This window comes from Phyllopteryx taeniolatus, chromosome 21 (assembly GCF_024500385.1).
Source record: "Phyllopteryx taeniolatus isolate TA_2022b chromosome 21, UOR_Ptae_1.2, whole genome shotgun sequence".
NCBI classification, from domain to species: Eukaryota; Metazoa; Chordata; class Actinopteri; order Syngnathiformes; family Syngnathidae; genus Phyllopteryx; species Phyllopteryx taeniolatus.
The window spans coordinates 6,762,319-6,789,327 of NC_084522.1; the positions used below are offsets into that span (position 1 = coordinate 6,762,319).

The 27,009-nt window shown below is 44.1% G+C and overlaps 1 protein-coding gene across 6 annotated transcripts in view; it reads right to left on the reverse strand.

Annotated features, from left to right (window-relative positions):
- Positions 1-4,004: 4,004 nt before the first annotated feature.
- LOC133470734 (triple functional domain protein-like) overlaps positions 4,005-27,009 on the reverse strand; it is a 60,375-nt gene continuing 37,370 nt past the window's right edge. Inside the window, exons 18-63 of one of the 6 annotated variants that reach the window (XM_061759470.1) lie at positions 26,459-26,625; positions 26,245-26,364; positions 25,207-25,398; positions 24,848-24,997; positions 24,659-24,773; positions 23,697-23,812; positions 23,494-23,616; positions 23,223-23,417; positions 22,942-23,057; positions 22,436-22,502; positions 22,252-22,361; positions 21,910-21,979; positions 21,733-21,822; positions 21,554-21,646; positions 20,668-20,779; positions 20,413-20,603; positions 20,238-20,339; positions 19,074-19,103; positions 18,475-18,617; positions 17,914-18,013; positions 17,584-17,827; positions 17,341-17,448; positions 17,049-17,242; positions 16,812-16,982; positions 14,601-14,696; positions 14,327-14,475; positions 14,174-14,240; positions 13,969-14,072; positions 13,808-13,877; positions 13,614-13,703; positions 13,445-13,537; positions 12,919-12,969; positions 12,772-12,849; positions 12,515-12,706; positions 12,244-12,424; positions 11,910-12,164; positions 11,358-11,824; positions 9,903-10,150; positions 9,572-9,704; positions 9,461-9,488; positions 9,199-9,361; positions 8,221-8,342; positions 8,021-8,099; positions 7,447-7,647; positions 7,234-7,372; positions 4,005-6,338 (exon numbers count right to left, since the gene is read on the reverse strand). In XM_061759470.1, the coding sequence (XP_061615454.1) occupies positions 5,781-6,338; positions 7,234-7,372; positions 7,447-7,647; positions 8,021-8,099; positions 8,221-8,342; positions 9,199-9,361; positions 9,461-9,488; positions 9,572-9,704; positions 9,903-10,150; positions 11,358-11,824; positions 11,910-12,164; positions 12,244-12,424; positions 12,515-12,706; positions 12,772-12,849; positions 12,919-12,969; positions 13,445-13,537; positions 13,614-13,703; positions 13,808-13,877; positions 13,969-14,072; positions 14,174-14,240; positions 14,327-14,475; positions 14,601-14,696; positions 16,812-16,982; positions 17,049-17,242; positions 17,341-17,448; positions 17,584-17,827; positions 17,914-18,013; positions 18,475-18,617; positions 19,074-19,103; positions 20,238-20,339; positions 20,413-20,603; positions 20,668-20,779; positions 21,554-21,646; positions 21,733-21,822; positions 21,910-21,979; positions 22,252-22,361; positions 22,436-22,502; positions 22,942-23,057; positions 23,223-23,417; positions 23,494-23,616; positions 23,697-23,812; positions 24,659-24,773; positions 24,848-24,997; positions 25,207-25,398; positions 26,245-26,364; positions 26,459-26,625 (6,683 nt within the window). In that variant the 3' untranslated portion in view covers positions 4,005-5,780. Of the gene's footprint in view, positions 6,339-7,233; positions 7,373-7,446; positions 7,648-8,020; positions 8,100-8,220; positions 8,343-9,198; positions 9,362-9,460; positions 9,489-9,571; positions 9,708-9,902; positions 10,151-11,357; positions 11,825-11,909; positions 12,165-12,243; positions 12,425-12,514; positions 12,707-12,771; positions 12,850-12,918; positions 12,970-13,444; positions 13,538-13,613; positions 13,704-13,807; positions 13,878-13,968; positions 14,073-14,173; positions 14,241-14,326; positions 14,476-14,600; positions 14,697-15,320; positions 16,062-16,811; positions 16,983-17,048; positions 17,243-17,340; positions 17,449-17,583; positions 17,828-17,913; positions 18,014-18,474; positions 18,618-19,073; positions 19,104-20,237; positions 20,340-20,412; positions 20,604-20,667; positions 20,780-21,553; positions 21,647-21,732; positions 21,823-21,909; positions 21,980-22,251; positions 22,362-22,435; positions 22,503-22,941; positions 23,058-23,222; positions 23,418-23,493; positions 23,617-23,696; positions 23,813-24,658; positions 24,774-24,847; positions 24,998-25,206; positions 25,399-26,244; positions 26,365-26,458; positions 26,626-27,009 lie in introns of those variants that run through there. The other 5 variants (XM_061759469.1, XM_061759473.1, XM_061759472.1 and 2 more) reach the window with 5 other exon arrangements.

The window sequence follows — 27,009 nt, forward strand, 5'->3', positions numbered from 1 at the left end:
AGCTGACATTAATGAGGAAAAAAAATGAACTTAAATTATTTTAACAAATGGCTGCAATATAACAAAAAGTGAAAAATGTCAGGGTGTCTGAAAACTTTCCGTACCCACTATATATATATATATATATATATATACAGGGTGATTTAAAAGTAACTCCCTATTTTTAAGTACTTGTAATTCATTTCTGAACTATAATTCTTCTTCTCGAAATGAACATGAGAAGAAAGTTTGAGCCACGAGTTTCTCAAGCCGCCTGGGAACCGCATTAACTGATTTCACAAGGAACTCTTGCGGGATGGAAGACAAAACTTCTCGTATTCACCCTTCAACTTCTTCCAAAGTCGTTGGTTTGGTAGAATAGACTTGCTCCTTTAATCATGGAACATACACACAAAAAATTGAGAAAAATATTACAACATATAAATAAATTATAATTATTTTAAAATAGGGAGTTACTTTTCAATGTGTGTCTATATATATATAATATACGTTAATTGCGTAATATTGACTACTTTACTAGTACTTTTGGCCCACTCTTAAACATGTTCAATAGCTCCAAGATGGTGACGGTTAAAGTCATGCTGGGGACTCTTTTAAAGTAAGTTGCACCGCCACCTGGTGGTACCTTTGGGTGCAGCACGTGACCCGCGCACCCGAAGGTGATCACAATCAGCATAGGCAGGTGTTTGTTTCATCAAGGTGACTTCATTGTGTGAAGGCTGAAATATTAAACACATTTCCCACAATTCCACATTTGACACGCCCCAAAAATTCCCATTCATTCCCAATGACACTTTCAACAAAATACTTTCTGACTTCTTACCGTCTCTTTCGCTTTTAAAACATTCAGCTAATACCCACATTTTACAGCGTCCTGTGTTAAAACACCCCCATTCCACTCTATTCTGCCTTGTTCCCCCACCTGCTTCCAAATTTCTTCACTAATTCAAACCCTCCCACTTACTACATGTTTTCCACATTACCCACATTCTGCACTGTGCAACACTAAAATACCCGCATTTTACCCACAAGTTCGACATTATTTAGCTACAGTTTCCTTATTTCTCGACCGATTCGCACCGTTTCAACTTCTACGTGTTCACCTCATTCAAGCCAACCTGTGAACTAGTCCCATTCCCGGAATTTCACAAAACTTCTATATAAAAGCTCATATTTCATATGACTTGCAGCACAATTGCATTACACAATGGTATCAGTCGGCATCATTGAAGTGTGCACGTGTCAATGAATTGTGCATACATTTCTTTCTGCTTTGATAGATTGATACCACAGGCATTGGCTTCATAGATGACAACAATCTGGCTTGCTCCATCCCAACATACGGAGAGAATCAAAGCTTGCGTTTTCTGCAACAGTACATCAGAGGCCTAGACGATGCGGGACTTAGAAAATGAAGGTTTGTCACAGGGTCAGCTATTATCTCTGTTGACAAGGTTGAGCTCCTGTTCACACCAGCAGATGGACTAGCAAGACGTCCAGGAGCTCATACCTGTGGGCCAGTTCTGGAAGTGCCATGGACATACACTTCTTACCCAGATTACGCACTGAAATGGACAGCATACTTCTTGCTGAAAGCTGCTTTCAGTTCAGCATAGTTCAGGTCAGTAATCAATTACTCTTTCGGGGACCAGGCCGCAGTGAGAATGACTGACTTTACAGAATGTTTACAAATACACAAAGCTGTTTACTGTTCCTTTTGCAGCTGTTACCTGTGTTGATTACCAGAGAGCAACACGTACGAGGTGATCATTTTGTCATGTTCCGGTTAAACCTCCCCAAGAGTCTGGTGATACACAATTTGTGATTGCTGTTCTGCATGTTGTGACCAAAATTCAAATGTCATTGGAAATAAATACACAGCTGCAAATATTAATTCTTGCTTTATTTTATGTGTAATCATGATGGGTGCGGAAATGTACAGTGACTTCATCTCAAAAAGGTTTAATTTCCTAATCTCTAGTCATTTGTGAAATAATTTGGCTTTTTCATTTTAGCAGTTGACAAAAAGTTTTCAGGAAGAGGCTATAACAAATACTGATTTAAAAAAAACAACTTTCAAATCGATCCACATTGGAGACATCAGAGTTGAAAAATGCCTGCGGTATCATCCATCCGTCCGTCCGTCCGTCCATTCTCTTAACATCTTATCCTCACGAGGGTCGCAGCTGTGCTGATGCCTATCTCAGCTGACTTCGGGCGAGAGGCGGAGTACGCCCTGAACCGGTTGCCAGCCAATCACAGCCTGTGGTAGCAATGAAAAATAAATAATTGATAAGTACAAGTCACATGTAAACATGATCTCACCAACACACTGCCCCATTTTGAAATACCTTGACCTGTTGTATTCCTCCTGTTCGTCCTTCATTTTCACGTCATACATTTTCATACATCTGCTGCTCCACTCAGATCAATTCCTCTAATAGCAGGGCTATTACAATTTCAGAAAAAGATGATTTGTCAATATGTGCCCCGCCATTGGCTTGCGACGAGTTGAGGGTGTACCCCGCCTCTCGCCCAGTCAGCTGGGATAGGCTCCAGCAAGCCTTGTGAGGGTAAGCGCTATGCAAAATGGATGGATGAATGTTCATATGGGATCACCACGGCATCATCATACCACAACAATAAAGTAGATTCAAATATAAATGTCACCATTTGATACACTGTATCAAACATGAACCAAACAACAGGGCCCCAGTCTTCATGTTTTATTTCTTCTTGGTGGATCAGCAGGCTCAGACTTCTGGCAGACGAGGACCTCTTATGTTTATGAGAAGGACACATGATGTAGCACTGTATAATTGCCATGCTGGATTAATTGTTGATTTCAGGGGCCTGGCAGATGTAGCGACATTTTTGTAAAGCCGCAGAAACTATTTTTGCTCAGAACTAAGGACAGGAAGTAAAAAATGAACCGAAAAAAAAAAATACAATTGTATTGATTAACCTTAAAAATGGAAATTTAGAGGATTTTAAGTATGTCTGATCTCAGGAAGAGATACAGCTCTATGGCCTCAACTGCTGTGGTGGGTGAGTGGAACAAATGTTCTGTCATTATAAGGCAGCACAAGTTGAATTCAGTCTCATCACAAGGATATTTGTCCTCTCTGTTGGCATTCTTGTTTCCAGGCCTGCACTGCCTCACGAGAGACCAGTTTTAGTTTATCTTGTCCTCCAAGGAGATGAGGGATGGTGTACAACAAAAGTGGACGTCCACTTGGAGCTACTGCATTTCTGCTGTGGCGGGGGTAATGTGGGTATTGCACAAATGAGCAACTTGCTGCAGAAGAAAAAAAAAAAATACATTACCAGTGAGAACAACAAATAATAAATGCTTTCCCAGTCAAAAAAATTCTGGAGCAGCCGTTTTTGAAGGCCTAGCATGAAGTGACTTGATGTGGAGAAAAATGTAGTGGAGGAGGCAGAAGTGTAAAGAAGGAGAGGGAGACAGGAAGGACAAATTGACAGACTACAAAGAAAACATTTAAAAATAGAGCATTGAAATTATAAGAAAGAATGGTCTTACGAGGCATAGGAAACAAAACAGCTCAAAGGAATTAGATACGGCACAGTGTAAAGGAGTGCTTAGGAGAGGACAGTGTGTTTAAAAAGCATGTTTTAATAAATGTAAATGTGTTTTATTCATCTTAAATCAAGGATTTTTTTTGTTTTTGTTTTTATTCTGTCACATATCGTGGGTGGCCGGAACACATCCCCCGCGATAAAAAGGGGTTCACTGTGTGTATGTGTCGACTCTGTAGATATGTTTGTGTGGATATATACGTGTATACAGTATGTATGTACTGCATATTTTTTATACTGTCTATACACACACACACACACATATATGCAAAATGAAATAAATTCAATGTTTCCTTGGGAGAGGCTCCAGCTCACCGGTGACCACTGATGCCGGTTTACTTTTAGCTCTTTAATGAGAAATAATAATAATAAAATAAATTTAAAAAACATTCCAAAAACGGGGCTCATGTGTCCATTATGTTTAATCCTCAAATAACTGATGGCAAAATGAAAATATTTACAAGAAAAATTATGATCTGTACAAAGAAATATACATGCAAAGGTACAAAATAAAAACAAATAGCAAACATGTAATTCAGGAAACGAGTGAAATGTGGACAGGTAACCGATTTAAAAAAAAAAAACACAACCCCAAACTGAGGTATCCAGTTCAAGTTTGCACACCTTGCCCAAAAAATAAAAATAAATAAAATGTTACACAGAAGGACTTTTCGAGAATGCTGAATTTGGCAAAAGTATCTTTACACAAACAAGTTGAAAAAAATGATGTACAAAACACCTCAAATTCAACTTCACTTCAGCATTTTGCTTTCGCTTTCTGACTTATGTAAACAATCATTTCACATAGCCAACTCTGTAAAACAATAATACAACTTTTTTTTTCCTTTTAAAATACAATGAAAATGCTAGCAACTTTGGTGTAACAATACTACACAGGACAGACAGTACAAATTAAAAATTTGATCAAACTGAATGTTGATTGTAGCTGACGACACAACTACCAGCAGTGCTCACAGTACCTAGTACTTCCTCTACACTCATTATTCTTATTATTATTATACATAGTGACGGATGTCTTCATAAATAGTTGCATAAAACGTTAAAGCTGCAACATTGCACATGAGAAACAGAACGTACGATGAGTGCATTTTTACACTTTTTGTTTTCCTTAGGCGTTGATGTCGTATACGCTACTCACAAAGTTCCCCCCCTCCTCCTTTCTGTGACTCTTCCAGTCTCTCTGCTGTTGACCCTCGAAGCTCAGTGGCCACTGAGCTTATAGCGTCATCAGCAGGTTGCAACAGAGACTGGAGGCGAGACAGAAAGGCAGTTCCAGTTCATTGTGGAACTTCATCCAGAACTTTTTGCGAGTAATATATCGACGAGATAAGGCTTCAACACAACTTTTTGTTCCATGAACAATGTCTGTTTGTTTCTCGTTGGATGTCTCGCTGGACATGTTTGACGATCTCCATGGCAACAGTCCTCAAAAGGGAGTCCGTACGCGCGTGCCCTTTCTAGAAATGTACGAAAGTTCGTTAAGAGTGTAAAAGGGCGAACGGAAACGCACAAGATGGCGTCACTTTCTCCTGAAAAGCTCTCCGCTGCTCCGCCTTTGTACCCCTACTACGGAAAATAAATTACTTGTACAGCACTATATATATATTTTTGGAATTATTGTTTTTAACTTTTAATTTTTGTTGGTTTAACTACAAAATGTGAGTGTAAAGCAGCAAGCAGCAGTAGACGAGGGCATCCGTGAATTCCTAAAGGACTTTGAGTGAATCATCGTTTTTCTTTCTTTTTTGGGGGTGGGAGAAGGATGAGCTCAGCGTTTCTTTTGGCACCTCAAACATTCCCAACATTTGTGCAGACTAGGGTTGCAAAATTGCAGGAATTTTCAAAGTTGGAAACTTTCCATGGGAATTAAGGGGCGTAAGCACAGAATGTACAAAATTGAAGGTTGGCTATTAATAGGGAACTGGAATTTTGTTGGAAAATATATTTTAGTATAATTCAGATCCGATCAACCTATCAGTGACAGAAGGCGTGACCGACTGTGTGTCAATCATTTGCCTGTCACTCGCACAACCTTGCGCTGAGCAGTAAGTTTGGGCTTCAGGAGCTTTGCTGGATATTTTTTGGAATAGCCACAAAACTTCCCATGGAAATTTACCCAAAACCTTCCGGAAATTTCCAAGCCCTGTCGCGAGCCTCGTTCAGACCCGATTCTGCAGGCGACTCCGGATGAAGCCGCGCACTCCTCCGATGGGCCGCGCGTCCGTCTGGTGCTTCCTGCGGTCTATGAAGGAGACGAGGCGCGAGGTGTCCAGGCAGCACTCTGTGGCGGCGCGGTCGTCGGCGTCGGCCGCCCGCAGCCACGCCTCCTGCAGGCACAGCCCCGAGGCCGGCCTCCCGGCGGCGTCGGTCCTCAGGAGCAGACGGACGAAGTCGCGCGCCGCCTGGCTGACGCCGTGGAAGTAATCCTTGGGGAAGCTGAAGTCCTGGCGGCAGATGTTCAGACACGTCTCCTCGGCGCTCTCGTCCAGGAAGGGCGAGGCGCCGCTCAGCAGAACGTAGGCCACCACGCCCACGCTCCACATGTCCGACGTCAGCGACACCGGCTCGCCCAGCACCAGCTCCGGGGAGGCGAACTCGGGGCTGCCCAGCAGCGGCTGCACCAAGGGAGCGCTGCCGAGCTGCACGGCGTCGCCCAGGTCGGTCAGTTTGACCGACGGCTGACCGCCGGAACCGTGAACCACCAGCAGGTTCTCAGGCTGGAAACACAAAACGCACCAGCATTTAGACACACACTTATGGAAAGCTGTTTGAGCATTTATGCTATATCCTCGATATCCAGCTTAAGGTCCACGTACTAATACACCCTTTGCCCTCACTAGTAGGACAATAGTAGAACAAGTGTGTCTTTCTAGGAACGTTTGTCAATTTTCTCGTATGTGCGAAATGTGCGGCCGGACAGTGCAGCATTTCTAACTAAAAGAAAAGGTATATGAATCGGTTTACTATTGGGAAACTTTGGCATATTAGTGGGGCAACAACATTTTACTAGTGAGGCAAAACTGTAGTAGTTGACATCCGCAGGCTACTAGTACTACTAGTGATGCGCGAATGTTGAATTCGTTGTCAACTGATAAGGAAAATGTTATATTTCTTTAAATCCTGTTTTCACGATGTGAAGAACATTTTTTAGTTCAGCAGATTGCTCCTCTATATACATTTCGCTGCCGTGTTCTTATCACCTATTTCAGACTTGGTTGATGACTCACTCATTGTCAGATTGTTCGACACTCATCCATGCAAGACTCAACACTACCCGGGAATCCCTTCTGCATTGCGCCTCTGACCACGAGTTCTCCCTTAGCACAATTATTGAGGCCGGCCACGTGGCCGACTGGGATTCCAACCCTTGCCTGCTAGCTGCGGATTACTGAGCATTTGCCCAAAGACAAATTCCCAATCTTCAAAGTCTCGCCCTCTCGACTATGAAGTTAACTGCTCTGTACCTGGGATTTGAAGTATCAGGTCACAATTGATATTGATCATTTCCAACGATTCTGGTGGCCTGGTGCGCTTACACCGCACTTGCCCCGTGTCAGTTATTTGCAAATTTCCAAATGAAATAAGAAAAACAAGCCTTTTGTAAAGTCTTACTTTGACGTCCAGATGAGCTATTCTGCTGTTGTGCAAGTAGTGTAAAGCATCTAAAAGGTCTCGGAGGTAGCAGGCCACCTTCTCCTCTGTCAGATTGCCCCAGCTGATGATGTAGTCCAGCAGACGGCCTTGGTCGGCCCTGAAGCCAGCAAAACGCTTATTAAATGGTTCATTCCATCATAGCAATCAGCATGTGCGCGTGTTTCCACTGACATCTCCAGGACTAGGACGTAGCTGCTGGGGGTTTCGTACGTGTCCACCAGGTTGATGATGTTGGGGTGTTGGAGCCTGTGGAGCAGGTTGACTTCCTGCGTGACGCGGTCCCGCCTCATCAGCTTCTTGTTCACCTGCTTGACGGCCACCGGACGCTTGGTGGCCCGGTGGTCGCAACGCTTGACGACGGAGAAGCGACCCCTGGTGGACAACAGGAGGAAGAACATGAAGCTCATTTTCTTCAGTCTCATATCCAAAGGTCGTTTGAACATTTATTTGACATCCTTGATATTCAGTTTAAGGTTTATGTACTAGTATACACTTTGCGCTTACTAGTAAGAAAGCATTAGCATAGTAGTAGGACAACTTCATGTTACTAGTAAGGCAAAATTGCACTAGTTGTGAGGATATAGGATCAAGGATCTCAAATAAATGCTCAAACGGCTTTCCACACATCGCCATGAAAAATCTAACACCTGCACAATTTAATCCAAGTAAAGTCACTTCCTGCAGGTTGCAGTGGGTGTCCCTAATGAAGTGTCCAGTGAGTGTCTGTTCAAGGATTGTTTGTTACCTGCCCAGTTCCACCACCTCGATGTAGTGAGAGTCGAAGTTGTCTTTCCAGCTCACTCGCAAACCGTCAGAGGACATAGCTGAGAAACACGTACGTACGCACGCACACACACACACACACACACACGTGCAGTTTAAAAATGGCCTCACCCGCGCGGCAACGGTGGAACACGCGTGGTCGCTGGTGCGTCTTTAACTAACCGAGCACTCTGAGGCTGGCCGCCGACGTGACGCTGCCCAGTTCGTTGGCGGCGACGCAAGTGTACACGCCGTCGTCGTCCGACGCCACGCCGATGATCCGCAGGGTTGCTTCACCGGTGTCACTGAAACAAACACATTCAAATGAGAGTCAAGGCACCGATAATTTATGTTCAATGTGACTTAAAGCGGGTTAATATTTATCAGTAGACAAACGATCGCTAGAAACTGCACAATTCTGCAATTTAGTGGGGCCATGGTAGGTGAACTACAGTAAAGCAGAGGATCACTGGGGCAGTCAAAAAAGTAATGAGCCCAACTTAATTGAACCTACTAATTGATTTTTTTCTTGCCACGCTTTGTACTTCCAGTTCCGTAGTTGCGAGTTATGACTGAATTTCTTGCTTTGAACCACCGCTAAACATTTTCAAAATGTGTATGGGGAAGCTGGAATAGGCTACAGCAGAGTTAAAAGAGAGACAATACGCTTGAGAAAAGAAAAAGCTAAAATAATCACCGATGTGACAGTCGAGAAGCTCCAAACAAGCTTTAAAAGGGGCCTCCTTGTGCAGATCTGTGAGCTGTCTGGGAACCCACCTGGCATAAATCTGTGCCAAGCCTAGCTCGTGTTCTTCGTCTTTGATCCTGGACACCCACTTTTGACTGTGCCTGTAGCCTACAGCTGCTTCCACATACACATTTTGCAACCTTTTTGAAAATGTTTAGTGGTGGTTCCCCTTCCAAAGCAAGAAATCAAATCCCAGCTCTCTGCTTCTGATGGCCATCCAACAATGACACCATTTCCAAAACAACTGACAGAAAGAGGACAGATTTAAACAAAACTTATTTAAAATAAACATTCAAACAAGCATTTAAACCAAAAACCGTGAACATTTCTAAAGGTTGTTTTCATTGAGCAGTTGGTTAACCGAAATTTGCCTCATTACTTTTTGACTGCCTCTCCTATGTATGTAATCGTACCTGTAAGCTATGCTGAAACGGCCATTGCTGGTGAGGTTGCTCTGGTTGGGTCCCCTCCAGGTGATGGTGGCGCGCGGTCGACCGCACACCTTACACCTCAGGGTGACGCTTTCGCCGTTGTCACACGTGATGTCGCTCAGAGGCACTAGGAACTCGGGTGGAACTGGAGCAAATGGTTTTGAAGAACGTTTAACATGGCTACTGGCCGCAGCGTTAACGTGCAATAAAAAAAAAAACATCAACCAAAAACCGAGACACTTACCATCATAGATGTAGTTTGGATTTAGAAGCTAGAAAAGAAAAAGGAGAGAGGAGGTCAGTCAGAGGATGGCGTGAGTTGAGCTGAAGATTCTCCTGACATGAACTCTCTCACCTTTACAGAAACTTTATTGCCATCTCTGGACTTCCTGTAACCATTTTCCAGATTTGTCTCTTTCTTTGCCTCCTTCTCCTTTTTCTCAGATTTCTTACGGAGGCGCAAGGTTGTATGCCAGGAAGAAGACTTCCTACTGGGGAAGAAAATGGTTTCTTCAAACAGTTCAGTGGAAACTTCAATTATTATTTTTCATTTAATAGAATTATTTGGTTACCAAAGTGAGATTTCCACATTCTTATCGCGCATTTGTTTACAGATAGCTTTTAAAATGTGCCCCGATGTTGCAATAATATCGACCGGGAGCAATTATCAATACATTCCGACGTACTTAATTGATCCCTCGGGGCAATCGGGTGCGATGGTTGAGGTGTGTCCGAGGACGAATCCGGGGATCCAGCCTTCGGCTGCGGGGCCCTGCTCGGTCGCCGCTCGGAACACCAGGAACATGTTTTGCTGGTTGCTGGCCAAAATCTGGACCACTTCGCCTTGACTTACGCTGATCTCATCCTCCTTCACCGCCATGTAGTCCTGCGTCACCAACATGGTGGACACGCTACTGCTGCTGCTACTTTCACTCTGTGTCACAGGGAAACAAGATGGTTAAGTACCTGTTCCAATGAGTAAGTGTCATTTAAGATCACGAAAGCCCATGAACAAATACACTGGTACCTTGGCTTACGAGTGAACTAAATTCTTCAGATTTATGAGACATCGCTTAGGATTATTATTATTTTTTTGCTTTGTTGAGAACCAAAATATTAGTAATGAGCAAACTTTAGATACGCCGGTGCTCGTCTGAAGAGGGGGTGGGGGCCGTTTATTGAGTAGTACAAGGACAAATACAAAATTGGAACACTAGCAAATAGCTACAGTAAGCCAACATATGCGTCCAGAAGCTATCATGAAGACTGGCCATGTTCCTGACATCACTCATTGGGTCACGCCCCTTAAAGGCACCCGTACAACACTACAATACTTTATGACTTGGCTTTTCCCAATGTACAGTCTTATACTATTTTTTTTTTTTTTTTTTTTTTTTTAAATTCATTCTGTAGTAGTATGTTTTATACAATTCAGTGCGATTTGTCTTTATTCCAAAAATGTACCATTGTGGTGGTCTTTTTGCAGCTGGAACGGATTAACGGCATTTGAATTCATTTCAATGGGGAATATTAATTTGATCAAGAAATAACTTGACTAGCTGGGTCACGGAACAAATTCAACTTGTAAGTCAACGTACCACGGCACTACCAAGCCAGCTTAGTGCTTTGTGAAGTAAAATAAGACAAAATCATTGGAAACATTTGCACTTTTGAAGACCAAACTAAAGAAGTGTACAAGAAAGGCAAAAAGGGAAGATTATTGTTTGACTCTGCAGCTCCAGGCAAAGATGAGTCAGGTCGTTCGATTCAGTGAGAGGATCCGTTTGTAGTCGGCCTACAAACGTCAGAGGTTAGTTGCAGAAAAAGAAGACAATTTGAGTATCGCGCCATGACGACAGCAAGAGAAGGACTCAGGTCAGGTGTTAGTAAAAGCGTGGTTAGAAGTCAGAAATCAAGAGGCAGCCTCAGCGTTTGGTCCACCAGAGAAGTTGAGAACCAGGAAAGGTGCTGCGAGAGTCTTCAGAGATCGTCAAAGCTAAAGAGAGGATGGTGTTGAAGAGCAGCGATATGTAGGAGTGGACAGATTAGTAGTGCTGGCCGCAGCGGAACAGGCCACGGGACAGAGCGGGTCTCGCTCGGCCTCTGTGTTAGTTGGATCAGCAGCGGGCTTGAGGTCTTACCCCGTTACTCTGAGTGGACTGGATGGACTGCTCGCTGGCAGACGAGCACGTGCTCATGCGGTCGGCATCCTTGCTGTGCGTGGAGTGTCTGTGGCTTTGATTTGGATTCTGGTTAGAATTCTGACGGAGCGGACTTTCCCCCGCATCCCCCGGGAAGGTGAACGAGCCGGGGCGGCTCGCCGGAGAGCCTGGCATGGAGCTCCAGAATCCAGACTTCTGGCTGGGGCTGGGAGGGGGCGGTGGAAGGACGTCCTTGACAAAGGCGGGAGGGATCAAAGGGGGCACGGCTCCGGGCCGCGCTTTGGATGAGGAAGTGGAGGGCAACGGCCCAACTGTGGCACGGACCATGGGAGCGACAACGCTCGTAGGGGTCTGTGCTTGGTCCTCGAGGCTCTGGATGGGGCGCTTGCCCTGTGGGCTGGCCCCTGGAGGGAGCACGGGGGGAGGAACAGGACGGGGACTTGGACCTGGATCATAAGTGAGCACAACTAAAACCTCACGCGCATGTTTGAATGTACAGACAGAGCGCACGGTTCACACGTAGATTCGTACCTGACATCTTGTTGGGGCCGTCAGGATCGGCCCCGGGGTGGTGGCGGAGGGGTTGGGGTAGGCGAGAGGGCTGGGGGATCCTGGATGGTCGACGGCAGCCACCTTGGGACCCTGGAGGCATGACGCTGCTAGCCCCAGAAATTCCTGCTGCGTTTGACCCGCTACTGCTTCCACCTGGAGATCCCACACTGGACACACAAGACCCCCCGCTCGCCCCCACATGGTTCCTCTGATAGTCAATTGGTGACGTCAGAGCTACGAAAAGAGAAAAGACAGAAGCTGGTCTTTAACGTCTGTAAAGTAGGGCCTTTTTCACATCTTCAGGTGTGCTCACTATTGAGAAAATTGCGTTGGCTCTCCAGCATTTGGCAGATCTGAAGAGTCCACACTTCGCGCACCCCCGGGTGAGAGGAGTGCAGCACAAACGACTCCACGGTGCCGTTCGTCGAGCGGGACGTTAGCACGAACTTGCAGGGGTCGCCCTCAACATTCTCTTCCAGACCCAAACTGTTCACCTGGAGCAGCAGGTACAGAAAATGATGTTTAAGATTACAGATGATGCTGGGAGTTTGGAGCTTAAACATCGGAAAAGATTTGAGGTTTACCTTGATGCTGTTCTTATAGAGGAAGCCTGGCAGGGAGAAGCCTTTCTTCTTGTCCAGCGGCTCACTGAAGATGAGCAGCTGCTCAAAGAGGAAGACTCTCCTCTCCTTCATCCGGCCGGGCGCACTGCTCTCTGCGTCCGTCACCATGAACGTGTCCTGCAGCAGAAGACGTCCCTGGGCTACGATCTTTCCCTGGAGAGGATGGTGAGAAGGTTACGTGAGCAGACATCCATGCGGTGGTCAGTTCCATTACTTACTTCAAATCCCTGAAGCCGGCCAACATTCATCATGTCGTTGCACCTTTTTGGTACGATGCACATGACCTCCACTGCTTTCTGTGAGAGACAGAAAGGGTTAAAGAAATGGCTGGAAATGGAAATGATTGGTTAAATCTGCTTTCTTACCTCCAGATCCACAGACTCTAGCCCTGCCTTTTTAGAGTGTTTCAGGAAATCCTAAAACAAACAAATATATGTATATGGCTTTGGGTAATACTGCACAGTAACCACAAAAGGTTTAATTGCCTACATTAATAGTTCCAAGTAAAAGTATACCACAAACTATGGCCCCAAAAACATCTTTTAACATGATTTGATTTAGGAAAGAAAATGCACCCGAAGTACGCACAGCAATGACTCCTGTAAATTAGTCGTCTCCGAGAGTAAATTTAGCTCCTCCCCGACATACAAAGCTCGTCTCTCGGTCGAGATGTGCCATTTTTTCAACATAATTCCTTGGCACCAAAGCCGTGTCTACTAGAAAAGTAGCTCCACTTGTCCATTCGACACGGCTTGGCGCCATCTTGTGGCAAGTTTTCTAGTGAATAATGGAGGACAGATTACCCCCAAAAATCAGCAAACGCATGCCATTAATAAAGTCTATCTAATATTCGTAGCTCTGGTGCCGTCTCGTGTACCACAGCACACCAACCTTGAGCAAGAGCTGATATTTCATGATCCTCTGGACTGGCTTGATGAGCAAGTCTGCGATCTGCAGTCTGTGACCGAGCCGCTGCTTCAGATCCTGCCACAGACGACAAAGATCCATGAAAAGGAAGCTCTCTGCTGTCTCTCTATTGCTTTTTCATTTTATATATTACCTCAAAGTAAGTATCGATGTACTCTGCCACAATGCTCTCAGACTTGGGCTTGTTTTGACAATACACCACATACATGTTGAGTCTCCGCTCCTATGCATTAATAAAACAATTAAAAACCCACGCATAAAGAGTAGATGAGGGGTAGAAAAAACAAAATAATCGTACGCAGGAAGTGAAACTATATTGACACAAACCTGTTTGAGAAAGAGCGGTCCCAGTCTGTCCGGATCCTCCAAACATTTCTCCAACTCACCGAGGAAGAAACTGTAGAAAACACAGAGACGATCGTAAGCTTGGACCAGACAGAGAAACTTGTCAGAGTACAAGATGTGGTGGTGGTGGTGTTGCTCCTTACTCTTTGTGCCAGTCAAAGATTTGATGGATGTTGCCAAACACAATTTTGTCTTTGCCCTTCATGTCATCAGGGACGCCCTCCTCCTTCATCCTGCTCATGTAACCCTGGACGCAGATACAAGCACAGTCACAACAGCGACTACGCACACATAGCTAAATTAATGAAATGAATCATTGCTACGCCGAATAAGTGAAGCTCCGCTCACCTCTACCACCTGGCCAAGGTCTCTTACATAATCCCTCTCCGTTTCCACCAGATCCAGGAGAATGTAACTTAAGCAAAATAAATACCAGAATATTCAGCAGGGGATTAAAAAAAAAATAATACATGGACGGATTTAGAAAGGAAAGTGACATACTGTCTCTTCTTGAGGACGCCGGCCCGCCGTTCATCCACCTCTTCCATGGGGGAGGACGAGGAGAGGAGGGAGTTGTCCGAGGGGTTGAACGAGGGAGAGCTGCTGTCTCCTTGTTCTACTGACAGCGAGCTGGGCCGGTCCTCAAGGGCCTGCGCAAGCAAGGGGAATTTGAATGAACAGTTCGACACGGTGGGCAACTTGGACTCTTTTATCTAAAGAATCAACTCTTGACATTTGCGGTCAAAAGTGGCCGGTACATCCTTGAATTTCCTACCATTTTGCTTTTGACCAGCTCCTCGATGGCGCTCACCAACTCACCAGCACTGGGAGTTTCTGAGCTGGACGGGCGGACGGAGAGACGAGAGGAGTTCTGCAGATATGTAGACAATAATGAAAATGAGCTCCACTTAACAACAAAGCTGCTCCTTTAGGGTCCATGTCCACCAGAAGTATGTACGTAATTACCATTAGCAGGGAAATGAGCCATTATTGTTGGTTGCTGACAATAGCTGCATTAAGGACATCTTGGTGAACACAGACCCTAAAGCCCTTTTTCCCAAATGAATGGTTTCATACATATGTTATAAGTGGACTTGAATGAACCAGTAGCGTATAAATGGAATGCAAGCTTTAATGCCTAATGTTGAGGAGTGAACCAGTTCAAAGTTTATTCATTTGTTTAGTCTTATTATTTGTCAGTGATGTGATTTGATGTTTGGAATATCGAGCTACAGTCAAATAATAAAGTGATAAAGCAGTTAATGGTTAAAAAACAAAACAAAAAAAGTTGTGTATGGGTGAAAATGGATAGACAAAAAAAAAAAAGATCATGTGATTAAAAAAAAGCAATGAGGACAGAATATGTTTTCATTCAATATGTTGTACTGCTTATTGAGGTAATGATCAGTCTTTAAAATGGAAAAAGGGAGATGGAGGAATTTTATGTGGATGTAAATATAAAGATATAAATATATATATTTCAGGAGAGTCTCACCCTTGCTCTGCTGTGCTTCCCCAATTAGGTTTTCTGGGTGAGCCTGTGCGCTCTTGTGGCCTCGCCAGCGTTTATACAGATGCCAATTATGAGATTAAACGCACAGAGGGTAAAAAAGGGAGATGAGGACGAGCGGGGTGAGGGAGGGGTGGTGATGGCAACAAGGGGGAACGTTTTCAACTTTTCACCTCGAGCGGTGGGTTCGGCTAAAATTTGGACTCCAGGGACCAACAACACTTTGCATTCATTTCAATCCGCTGAAGCTTTTCAACAAGCAGAACAAAGCTGTCGTATTGTTACATTTCAACAGGCTGAAGGAGAACTTTCTAGCACTTTGGCGCACATTAAGGCTTCTTGACTCCATTGCCTCACTACAACTGTGGGTTTAAGAAACATCAAGTCAGAGTGTGTGACATAAAAAAATAAAAAATAAAATAAAAATAGATGAAGCGGCAGGAACATTCTCTAAGAAACTGCGCATTGTTTAAAAAAAAAAAATACAAAACGACAAAAGTTCTAAGAAGCTTAAATTGGGGGAAAAAAGGGTACTTAATTCTAGGCGGTACATTGTTAGAAAAAGCAAAGGAAAAGGAGTAATTGGAAAAGAGCATTTACAGCTGAAGAGTGCCGAGAGGGGAAGAGGAGAAGTGAGGGAAGAAAGAGGGAGTAAGATGGGGCTTTTCAGATGGAGAGGTATGGAAACTGAGACAAAGCAAAGACAGGACATAAATCAAGGTAATGCTACATTATGGCAAACAATACAACCAGGAAACAAAACAAAAGAGAAACACAAATTAGTGTCAGAAGAGAGAGTCTCTGCTGCCTAAAAGAACTTGTCAGAGAGGAAAGAATAGGATGCAACACAGGAAGCGAAAACTCAAACTATCAGAAAACATTCGGTCTGAAAGAAGATCAAAACCTGGACAAATTAAAAAATATGAAGCGCAATGAAGTGTTTTGCGAGTGTAACCCGTCCAACTTCTGAAGAGGGTTGAAGTCGAGCACATATCCTTCTTCCTCCTTTCCAATCCATGTCCTCACAAATGCAGGCATTTTTAAACAAGGTCAAAAACCTTCTGTACACCTGCTAACTGCATTTTATCTAGTAAAATATGTATTTAATATATACATAATAATAGTCAAATAAACTAAACTAGCACTTGAATGTGACTTTTTGGAACTCTCCAAAATGTATGTGTTTCATGTTGTCGTTGGTATGAGGTCAAGGTGTTGTGTATTTTTCACTTTTAATAACTCCGCTTCAGCATCAGTCCCCTTGACCAGAATTTGCCAATTGTGTTATTTTGCCTTTCGTCTGGCGTCCGATTGGCTGGAACAGCCTCACAGTTGAGTGTGTGTTTTTAAAACTAGATTATTTATTTGTAAATCCTGCGTGGGGAAAATCCAAATGTATGTGCGGACACGTGGGCTCTCATCGTTCCGAAGTGTACACTGGCTGTCTATCCCTGAGCGTTCCGCCTGCGGCTTCACCTTATCATCCTGTGAGTCTGGCTGGAGCAGGCTATGCTGCTGGATGGCCATAGGTGGAGGCAGGGGCACCGAGTCAGGACCCTCCTCGCCTTCCTCCTCACCGCAGCTCTGCATGCCCGAAGAACTGGATTTGGACAACGTGCCGCTCGACAGCCCCTCGTTGCGGACCCTCTGCAACACAGCAAAACGGCGGTTCGAGTCCGTGTGTTCGACAGAGGGGCGGCGGCGTGTCCCAACCTCCTCCACGGTCTCGTCCTGAGGCGTGGCGGCGCTGTCGTCCGAGTCTTTCTGCGACCCCGTGGTCATCTCGCCGCTCTTCCTCACATCGCGGCTCTTCTTGTGCTTGTGGGCCAGCTTCTTCACGTGGCCATCCGCCTTGCCGCTGCTCAGCCGCCGCACGGGGCTGGTGAGCCACTTTCGCAAAGTGTTGCCTAAGAGACACAGCGCATGTTGACAACTGTACAATACCAGCTGACACTATTTTTTTCTTTTCTTTTTTCTTAGATTTTAGAGGCGACGTCTTGTCTACCGGGTCGCTTCGGCCCCGGTGAAGCATGGGAGCCCATTCCATGACCAGGCTGAAGTGTAGCAGAAGATCCTGGCATGATGGAGTCATTGCTGCACACTGACAAGGTGTCTGTAATGTAATAGATTACAACATTAAGTATACCTGCAATTAATTTAACAATGTGTTAATTACAGGTGTGCAAAATGGAAAATACAAGGAGATGTTGGTTGCCCTTTGTAATAATCATTATAAAAACATTGTTACCTTTGTGGTTGAATATGCCCTCCATCTCCATGGATGAGCGGGAGTGCGCGATACACAGCATGGAGCAGGGCACCAAGCCCTCCAGGGCCGGGGAGCGGTCGGTGGTCCTCACCAGGCACCAGTCGGGCTTGTCGTGGCAGCGCTCCAGGACCTCTACCGTCTGGCCGCGGCGCACCGTCAGCTCGTTGCTATTGCTCGCCATGAAGTCGTGAATCACCACAGTCAACTCGCAGCCGCCGGAGAGCTGCCGCACACCGGGAAGGAGGTGAGTACAGACGTACGACCAATTTGTCGTGTATCCCACCCGTGTGTTAGGAGAGAGCGGCTCACCTTGTCACTGTCCAGTGTGTTCTGGGAGGTGCGTGAGGCCAGAGAGATTGTGTCTGGTTGACTACTGCCTTCACCTTGACTGTCAAGATCCTCTCCATCCCTAAAATACAAAAACACATTCACATTTCTCTTTTTGTTCTTCAGCAGTGCCTTGACTTACGAGTTTAAGTCGGTCTCAAATAATTTTTCTCCACTGAAATGAATGGAAATGCCATTAATCCATTGCAGCACCCCAAAAAAAGACCAAAAGACATTTGTATTTAGCACTTCACAGTATTCGACTAATATGCTGCTGCACCTTTTGTGTTCAAATACCCATTGCTTAGTGTTATAACTACCGCCACATCTATGCCAGTTTCGCTAGCCCGTCTATGACGTTTTGAATCGTGCGTTAGCATTAAGTTAGTGGATTTTCGTAAGGATGTGCTCTGATAAAATAAACGTGCAATTGTCTTTGTTTTATGTGACGGTGTCTCCTAATGCCACTGCACAAATGAGTCGATTGTGCACCATTCCTAACCTCAAAGACTGTATGGAAAGTATCAAAGTTTCCTCGGTTACCTTCGGCCCTTGTGGTGCTTGGCAGCGCTGGCTTTGGGAATATGTATGGGTTCCTTAAGTGCCCCCCTCAAGTGGATGGTGCGTTCCTGGATCACCTCCCTGATGTGCTTGATCCAGTCCTGCTTGTTCTCGATGTTGGATGCCTATCGATTGGGGGGACAGTCCAAGCTTATGGCTATTTGGAAAACAACTGCTTTTGAGAATGGTTTCACTCCGTCTTTCCCACAAGTCTGAACAAACCACTTTAGGCTCTCTTATCAGCTGATTATCTAGTTGATGTATGATATTCGCCTGTCGTTACAATAATTTTTACTCTTATCTATTTTGAAGAAAGTAAATACAGTACAGTTTAGAAAAACATTCAGAGAGTAGTACTGTGTGAAAGAATCTCTATTATGCTAACTTTTAGCCCTTTCGCTTCTTGAATGTTAATTTATCTTTTATCCTAAAATGACCTTGATTCTTGAAAAAAAAAAAAAAAAAAAAAAAGTATTTTTCAGTCAGACAGTTAGAAGCCACTTCATTAGAGGCGCTTTTGTGTTGTAGTTTCAGACTTGTGTGAAGTTGAAGGGCTGTGTTGCGGGATATTTTGTACTCACCATCGCTCCATGTTTGGATCCCTGACTTAGCTTTAAATTTGAAATATGAAATAGACAATTTCACTGGTTTTGTTGTACAAGAGGGTACATTTTCTTTTCTCACAAAATGGACTGACATGATAAACAAACCAAACCAAACAAAAAAGTGCACAACACCGACAACCTGACATTACAGTGTAGCCCAATTAGGAGTATTGTTTTCTATATTGGTGGCGAATGTTAGTGATGACACATTTCGTTAACAATGCACATAGCACTCTGTAGCTGTTAGTTACGCAATTTCCATTTCGTTATTCTGTGGAAAGTTTATTCATCTTCATGCTCTTCCAAACACTGACACCAATCTCAACCTTTCTGACACTTAGGAACCAGAGGAAAGCGATTTGAGAGAATGACACTGAAAGTGTTGGTCAAATCGATAAAAAGTTGAGTTGTTGCTTCGATACTACAGCGTGCAGCCAGATTGTGGGCGTTGAGAAGTCAAGCAAGTGTCAGCAGCGTTGGTGGAAGCACGTCAGCCCACAACAAGACTTTGGAGACAAACATCCACAGATAAGACAGCCCCAGATTAACAAACGCGTGCACAATCGAAGCAGAGGCTCCACAGAGAAGCGCAAAAAGTGAAAAAGGGGACTGAGGTGGGCATTGTGACTACGGAGAAGTTGGCAATGACCTTCAAGCTGCTCATGCAAAGAAAGCAGACATCTTAAAGAGACTGGACAGCAAAAAGCTAAAGAAGGTAGACCAAACCAAGCATAGACCGATGTCGATTCTTTAACACAATGATCATATAAAAAACATGTCTAATCTTCATTGCAATTTAAATTTCAACTATTTAGCTCAGGGGATGTTTATATGCCACTATTTTTAACTTTCTGTGAACATTTGAGATGTTTACTTAAACACAGCATGTAAAATAGTGGACCACAACACTGCTGTGCGTTTATAACACATATCTCTCCAAGTATAATGTATCTCATCTGGTTAAAAACTTAAAAAAACCTAACATTTTAAATTTCCTGATTTTACGCAGCGAGGTGGACACAAATGGCCAGCATGGAGCCCGGAGGATGAACAAAAACATCTTTTAATGTGAAAACAGTGTGCGGAAAACCCACATGGGTCAAACTTTGAGGAAGGTAGTGGTGAGGAAGAGCGTCTTACCTTTAAAACAATCTTGTTGTCTGACGTCGGTGTGCGTCCCACCCAAAGAGCAAACTTGCAAGGGTCTCCCTCAACGTGCTCTGTCACCCCTAACTCGGAGGTCTGGGGAGAAAGCGGAATGCTCATGGTTACTTGGAATGTCGCATAGATGAAAAGTGCGTCAAGGAGGACTCACAAAGAGTTTGCTCTTGTAGATGTATTTGCTCCTGCCGTTGGAGTCCTTGACCTCCTTGCTGAAGACGAGGGACATCTCGAAGAGGAAGAGGTGTCGCTCTCGACCCTTGCGGATCAGCGTCTTTGGATCCCACACCTGGAAGGACTCCTGCAGGATGAGCTCGCCCTGCGACTCAATGTTCTCATCAAAACCTGAAGGAGGGGAGAGGAGGAAAGGTAAGTGAAATTCCGCTACAAATGGTGCGTGTTCAGTTACCTTCCAGCATGGAGAGGTGCATGGCGTCGTTGGCTCTCTTGGGAACGCTGAGCATCACTTCCAGGCCATCCTTGATCTCGCCTTTGCCTTCTTCACAGCATGTCAGCAGCTCCTAAAAATAGCACAAATACACTTAACTGTAACAACACTATACAGTGAACCCCCGGCCGCAACATCGTGGTTCGTTTGTGCCCAATGCTATATCACAGATTTTTAAGCGATTTTTTTTTTTGGGGGGGGGGGGCATTTTATACTACAGTATACAGGCAAGTCACAATTTAGCTGTGCAGCAACATGCCAGGGAGCACCAAGATCTGCTGGAAGAGATACTGTGTAATTAAGAGCACGAAGGTGAGGCAGAGAAGGTCCCCAACTACTGTAAGCTCCAGTAAGAGCAGAGAGAATTCAAGCCTGTGAGTATTGTCCTATGCTCTGTTTGTGCGTGTTGCTGCTCGTGTGTGTAAAAGTAGCAACTGTTTGAAGGTTTAGAATTACCGTTACATCAATGCTAATTTCTCTTAGCCTGTCTATGGCGTTTGGAATCATATGTTAGCATTAAACTAGCAGTATTTTGTTAGATGAAATCACAGGGTTTGGTTAAATATAAACTAATTCTCTTCAAGTGTGTCAAACGTCTTGAAGCAAGCACAGGTTGACTATTATTTGGAAAACTGTGATCAAGACTGAGAGCAGGGCCTATGGAATTCTTTAAAAAGTGTGTTGTTTCAGTGAGTTTTAGTGGGTTTTAATGTGTTTACAACATGATGGAGCGGTAAAACTAGTTTTAAAAAAATTGGGTCTGGAACATAGCACCCCCCACAATAAACCTGGTGTCCGCTGTATAATTGTCACCTTAGTGTCTTTTTTTTTTTTTTTTTAAGGTTACCTTTAGCAGGAGCTGATATTTTGTGATTCTCTGCACCGGCTTAATCAGATAGGAGGAGATCGAGTTGGTCAGTCGGTGCCTCTGCTGAATTTCCTGTTAAACCCGCAGAGAGAGAAAAGAGAAAAGAATGCAAGATAATGAACCATAACGCATTGTGAGCACCGTGACATTTAACTTACATCAAAATAGTTCCCAGCATGCTCCAAGATGAGCTGAGTGGAGTCTGGTTTGTTCTTGCAGTAATTCACGTACATCTGGAACTTATCAGCCTATAAAAATACAAACCAAAAAATGATTAAGATTCTTTACGGGTTATTTACCAGTATGAATATGGTAAGTGAAAAAGCGATGCATACCCATGTGACAAAGCAATGGCCAACATCTTCAGGCAACTGTTCATATTTCTCCAGCTCTTTGAGAAAGATGCTGAAAATAGAGGACAAAGAAACCTTCTTTAAAACCCTTACAATACATTTATAATTTAAAACGTGAGTTGCATACAGTAGCAAGTCAAAAGTTTGGACACATCTTCAATAACATGAGCAAGTGCATCCAGACTTTTATTACGGACTGTGGTGGTCAGGTCTGAAATACGAGGCCAGTCTATGTGTAAAGAGCCATTGGAACACTAGGAGGAGCTATAACAACAGCAATCCAGATCCTGTAAAAAAAAAAAAGAAGTCACTGCTGATGCTTACTTATGGTGGAATTCATAAAGATCCTGCATGTTCCCGAAGATGATGTGCTCCTTATTGAGGATTCCTGGAGGGATCTCCTCCACCCCGCTGGTCATCTCCCACAGGTAAGTCTGTGTGAGGCCACATAAAGATTCCCTTTTTTTTTGTTTTTGTTTTCATGCGTGTAAACAGAAGTGAAACTTACGTCCATGCACTCCCGCAGGTCTCGCACGTACGCCTTTTCCGTCTGAATCAGCTCCGCCATGATGAACCTAAACAAAAACATAAACAAGGCCATATTGACCGTAATGATCTCAGCCTTTTACTGCCAAATCCCATCAGCTTTGAATAAGTTTATTAGTTGAATAAAATATGTTCTGAGGCTATAAAATACGGTCATAAAGCAGCTGTAGATGTTGGATATTGGAATGGTTATTTGTAAGACTCACAATGCCATACACTTCCTTCCTGTGTGTGTGTGTGCGTGCGTGCGCGTTTGCGGTGTTACTGAGCTGACCAAGCAAAGGATACTTTAAATCATGCAAATGCATTATGTATGCGCCTTTGCAATTACTTCATCATGGATTCGGTAGCCAATGGCTAATACCTAAATCACGATCCACTAGAGCAGCTGAAGTTATAATTAATAAAGCAGCCCTTCGTCTGTTAAACTGCGTTTTTAACGGCACAAATGGTATAACTGGCACATACTCTTTTCTGCGCGCAGACTTGCGTTTCTCCTCATTGAGCTCATGGGCGGGATCCCTCAGTTTGATGTCAGAGCCCGGAGCTGTGGCAGGAATGATGTCCAGTTGGAGATCCTTACTCTGTCAAACGAGAGATAAAGAGAAAGGTGACGTCATTTTTTTGTCTTAAGCCTGTTTTACGCTGCACATCGTCCCCCCCACCCCCAAATTTTGTTGTACATGAAATGGGTGAATCATAAATTCACTGCATGCTCACACTGGGCGATGGAGCATGCATGGACTTACAGCCTTGTTGGAGTCGGACGAGATGCCCAAGGCTTTCTCCAGGCTGCAGCGGTATTTGTCCATTCGCAGTGAGAAGTCCCGGTAGCGCTTGTCCACGGCCGTCACCCATTTCTTAATCTCACCGGCGTGGCTGTGACCTTTGTCGCAGAAGCCGTCCGCCAGCTGGATGAGCAGCTTCACACGCTCCTTGGTTTGCTGCGGACGACCGAGCGAGAGCGTTTTGCACACGTGCTACATCCACGTGCCGAGGCCGGAGTGACGCGGAACCCACCTTGGCGGTAATGTGGAAGTCCTCATGCTCCTTCAACAGCTCCTGCGTGTGGTGGATGCTTGAGCCAGTGGAGGTGTGGGTGGACAGGTAAAACTCACCTGTGTCGTGAATCCACTCAAGAGCCTGAAAACAAACAAACGCGTGATGTTTTTGGTCAACTCTTTTGGCCCAGGCAGTAAGAGACTGTTTTGTAACTCTTTCACCTGTTTGGCACTGCGTTCAAACACCACATACTGCTGACACTGGTCCAGACGCCGCTTCCTCATGGTCCAGAAGTGAAGGACGCGATTTTCCCTCTGCAGCAGCTCATTGAGGATGTCTGTGAAAATAAAGTAACACTCGCTCGTTCGGAAAGATTCTCCGTTTGAGTCAATACTATCCAATTCAGCCTGGCTGTAGACACCTTTACTAATCATTGCATTGTTATGTAGGAAGAAATTAGATTGTTCTTCTATGGCTAGCTGTTTGCGCCTTCATCAGAAAGCCCTGATATCCATCTTAATCGTCATCATTGTACTAGTACAGAGCCCTTAATCTGGATATCAAAGATATTGAATAAATGCTCAAACAGCTTGCCATAAGAATCTTCATAATGGAAACTGTAGTGGTAGATGACCTTTGCCATTATGAAATATACATCACGCCTCCTGCATAGTCATTTTGTGGAAATAATGTTGCGAAGTGGTAATTAAGGTTGATGCTATGGACAGTTCCAAAACAAGGATTTGGCGTTACACCTTATCAAAACATCACAATTTAATGCGTGAAGCGAGCAAAAAAAATTGTAAAAATGATGCATCCCTATTATAAAATGTAGAGTCTGTCATCTATTAGATCCATACACTATCTTGATACACAAGTCTGTCTTTTCCAAGGACAAATTATGCAGCTGCTCCTTAACCATTATTAATATTGATTATTTATAAAAGATTTTCTGCCAACATTCTGTTGGCACGAATATAAATTAATTCATTTAGGTTAATAGCTTTAATTATTTGTCCATTACATTTCTAATCGGTCTCATCCATTAATTACTTCGGCAAATTACTACCCATTGTTACTTTCCGCTGTTTCTTCATTTTTCACATCACCCTTGCGTGACCCTGAAGAGAGAATTGCTAATATAGATCATTTAATTCCATTGAATTGTATCTGCCAAACTGACTTTTAACTTGCTGCTCAGGTGCTTTGACGTGACTCAGCATTCCCGGCATGTTGACGCTGTTCCTGTGCATGTACTTGAGGAAGACATCTGCGTTTCTCCTGGCCAGAGTGCACGCCTGTTTGACAAAAATGTGAGCTCAGAGGTGTAACAGCAGAACTCTGTTTATATCTTCCATGGTGTCATTTCAACCTTGAGGAAGGCTTCCTTCTGCTCCAGGTGTTTACTGATCATGGGGGTCACATGGTCCGTCTCACAGTTGGGGCCAAGTTTGTCCGCTCCGCCACACCAGTCCTCCTCCCGCTTATACTCCTGCTCCAGGCTTTCCAACACACTGCACACCTGCCAGGAGGAAGTTAAGTCAATGTTATGACTGCTTTTACCTCCCATAGTGGACAATATCACTAGAGTGGTGTTTTTTTCTTATGCCCCATAAACACACCCTACTGGGGGGGGGGGGGGGGGGAGACAATTTCTAACAATAAAAAAATCACCAGCAAGGTTTGATAATTCAAATGTTTTTGCAATTAAATGTCAATTGCATGTCCTACTTGTTCCGAGGTTTTGTAGAAGGCCACAGAGGCATTGACCAGCTTGAGTCTGTCCTCCATTTTGAGCATGAGCTGCTGCCAGTGGCACGCCACGCTCTCGGCACAGTCCCTGATCAGGTCCATGTCGTAGTGGTTGGCCTGCAGCAGAGCCTCGGCCTTCTGCTGAACCTGCAGGGCACTCTGGTGGGTCTTCTGCAGGCGGGAAGTGGAACAAACGGAATGAATGAGCAACCACTGATGGAGACGAGAAACGGTTCCATAGACCAGTGATTCCCAACCAGTGTGACGTGAGAGAAATGATCCAATTTCACTGAATTGGTCCAAGAATTATTTCTTTACTTCAAATAATGCATCTTTGTTCATCTAGCTATGCCAGCGACGTATAGTGACAGGCAGAACAATTAAATGCTTTTCCGCAAGATGGCAGAAGTTAGAGAATTCAGTTCCTCCAGGATTTTGCATGCATTATTTTGTGATTGTTGCAGCCTAAAAAAACGGATTTTGCAGCAGCATTTTATAAACAGTGATTTTAATTATTTTACTCTGCCATTTTAATCCTTATTTGTCTTTTAAATGTTATTTTGTCATGATAACTTTTACTAATAACTTTCCTCCCTCAGTTTTTTTTTTTTTTTTTTTTTTTTTTTTTTTACAGTGCTCTATAAATAAATGTGTTGAGTTTAGACATTTTTATTTGCGAGATGAATGATGTTAGAGTTGCACATGTATGCATCTTCAAAACAAAAACAAAGTGACTTTGGCGGTGTCCTGTAATGTGTTACGTTTGCGCTTGGGACTGCTGATTGGTTCCAATTTGCGTAAAAGTTGCGGTGAGTGGATTAAATTGCAAACATGCACATAATTTATGGGTATTGGTGGAACAAATTCTTGAAGGGACTGATAATTAAGTGATCTTTCCACTTTTTGTGACATTTGTTTGGTGGCGTGCCGTGTGATTTAAAAAAAATAAATAAAAAATTAAAAAAATATGTGCAATGGTTCAATAAAATTTGGGAAACTGCAATAGACAAACCGAACCTCAATGGCGTGCTGAAACTGTTCATGTTCCCTCTGTAGCTGCTCAGCTTCCTGCAGGGAGCTGGCTGTGATGAGACCCGCGTTTAGCATGGACTCGCCATTACGAATCCAACCCAGAACCTGGAAAAAAAAATAAAAAATAATAATACTATTAAATACCCCAAAAAAGCGGAACCTTTAAACGTGACACGGTGTAGAAATGAAGACTTCTTACCTGTTTGACCTCGGCCTGCAGGTGTCTCAGTTGGACGCACTGCTCCAAGTGCCTGCGGTGCTGCTCGGCGGCCAAGTCCAGCTCCTGCTGCTTCTCATGGAGGAACTCCAGCAGGTCCTGAACGCGGGTCGCCATGTCCACGTCGCGGTCACATAGCAGCTCGACACCTGGAGGAACAACACAGGTAGATGTACGCCGACCCCTATGAAATACACTTCGACATACAACAGAAGCAATCATGTCACGTCCCACATTCAACATGCAATTATTTTGTGGAAATTATGTTGTCAAATCCTATCTAAGGTACACCATATCAACATTCCCGGAGTTGAAAAGGATTGGTTCATTGTCAGTCTAGTAAACCATTAACTTATGAAAACATTACAACTTTCCTAATTCTCTTTAGCAAGTAAACATGAGAGTTTTTTGATACACATGGCTGTCTGCCTTTGCCATTTTTCGAGGACAAAGCTTGACGACACCCGAAGGAAAAACACAGTCAAGTAATCTCTGCGGGTGAGCTGCCAAAACAGGTCATAAACTACAAACGC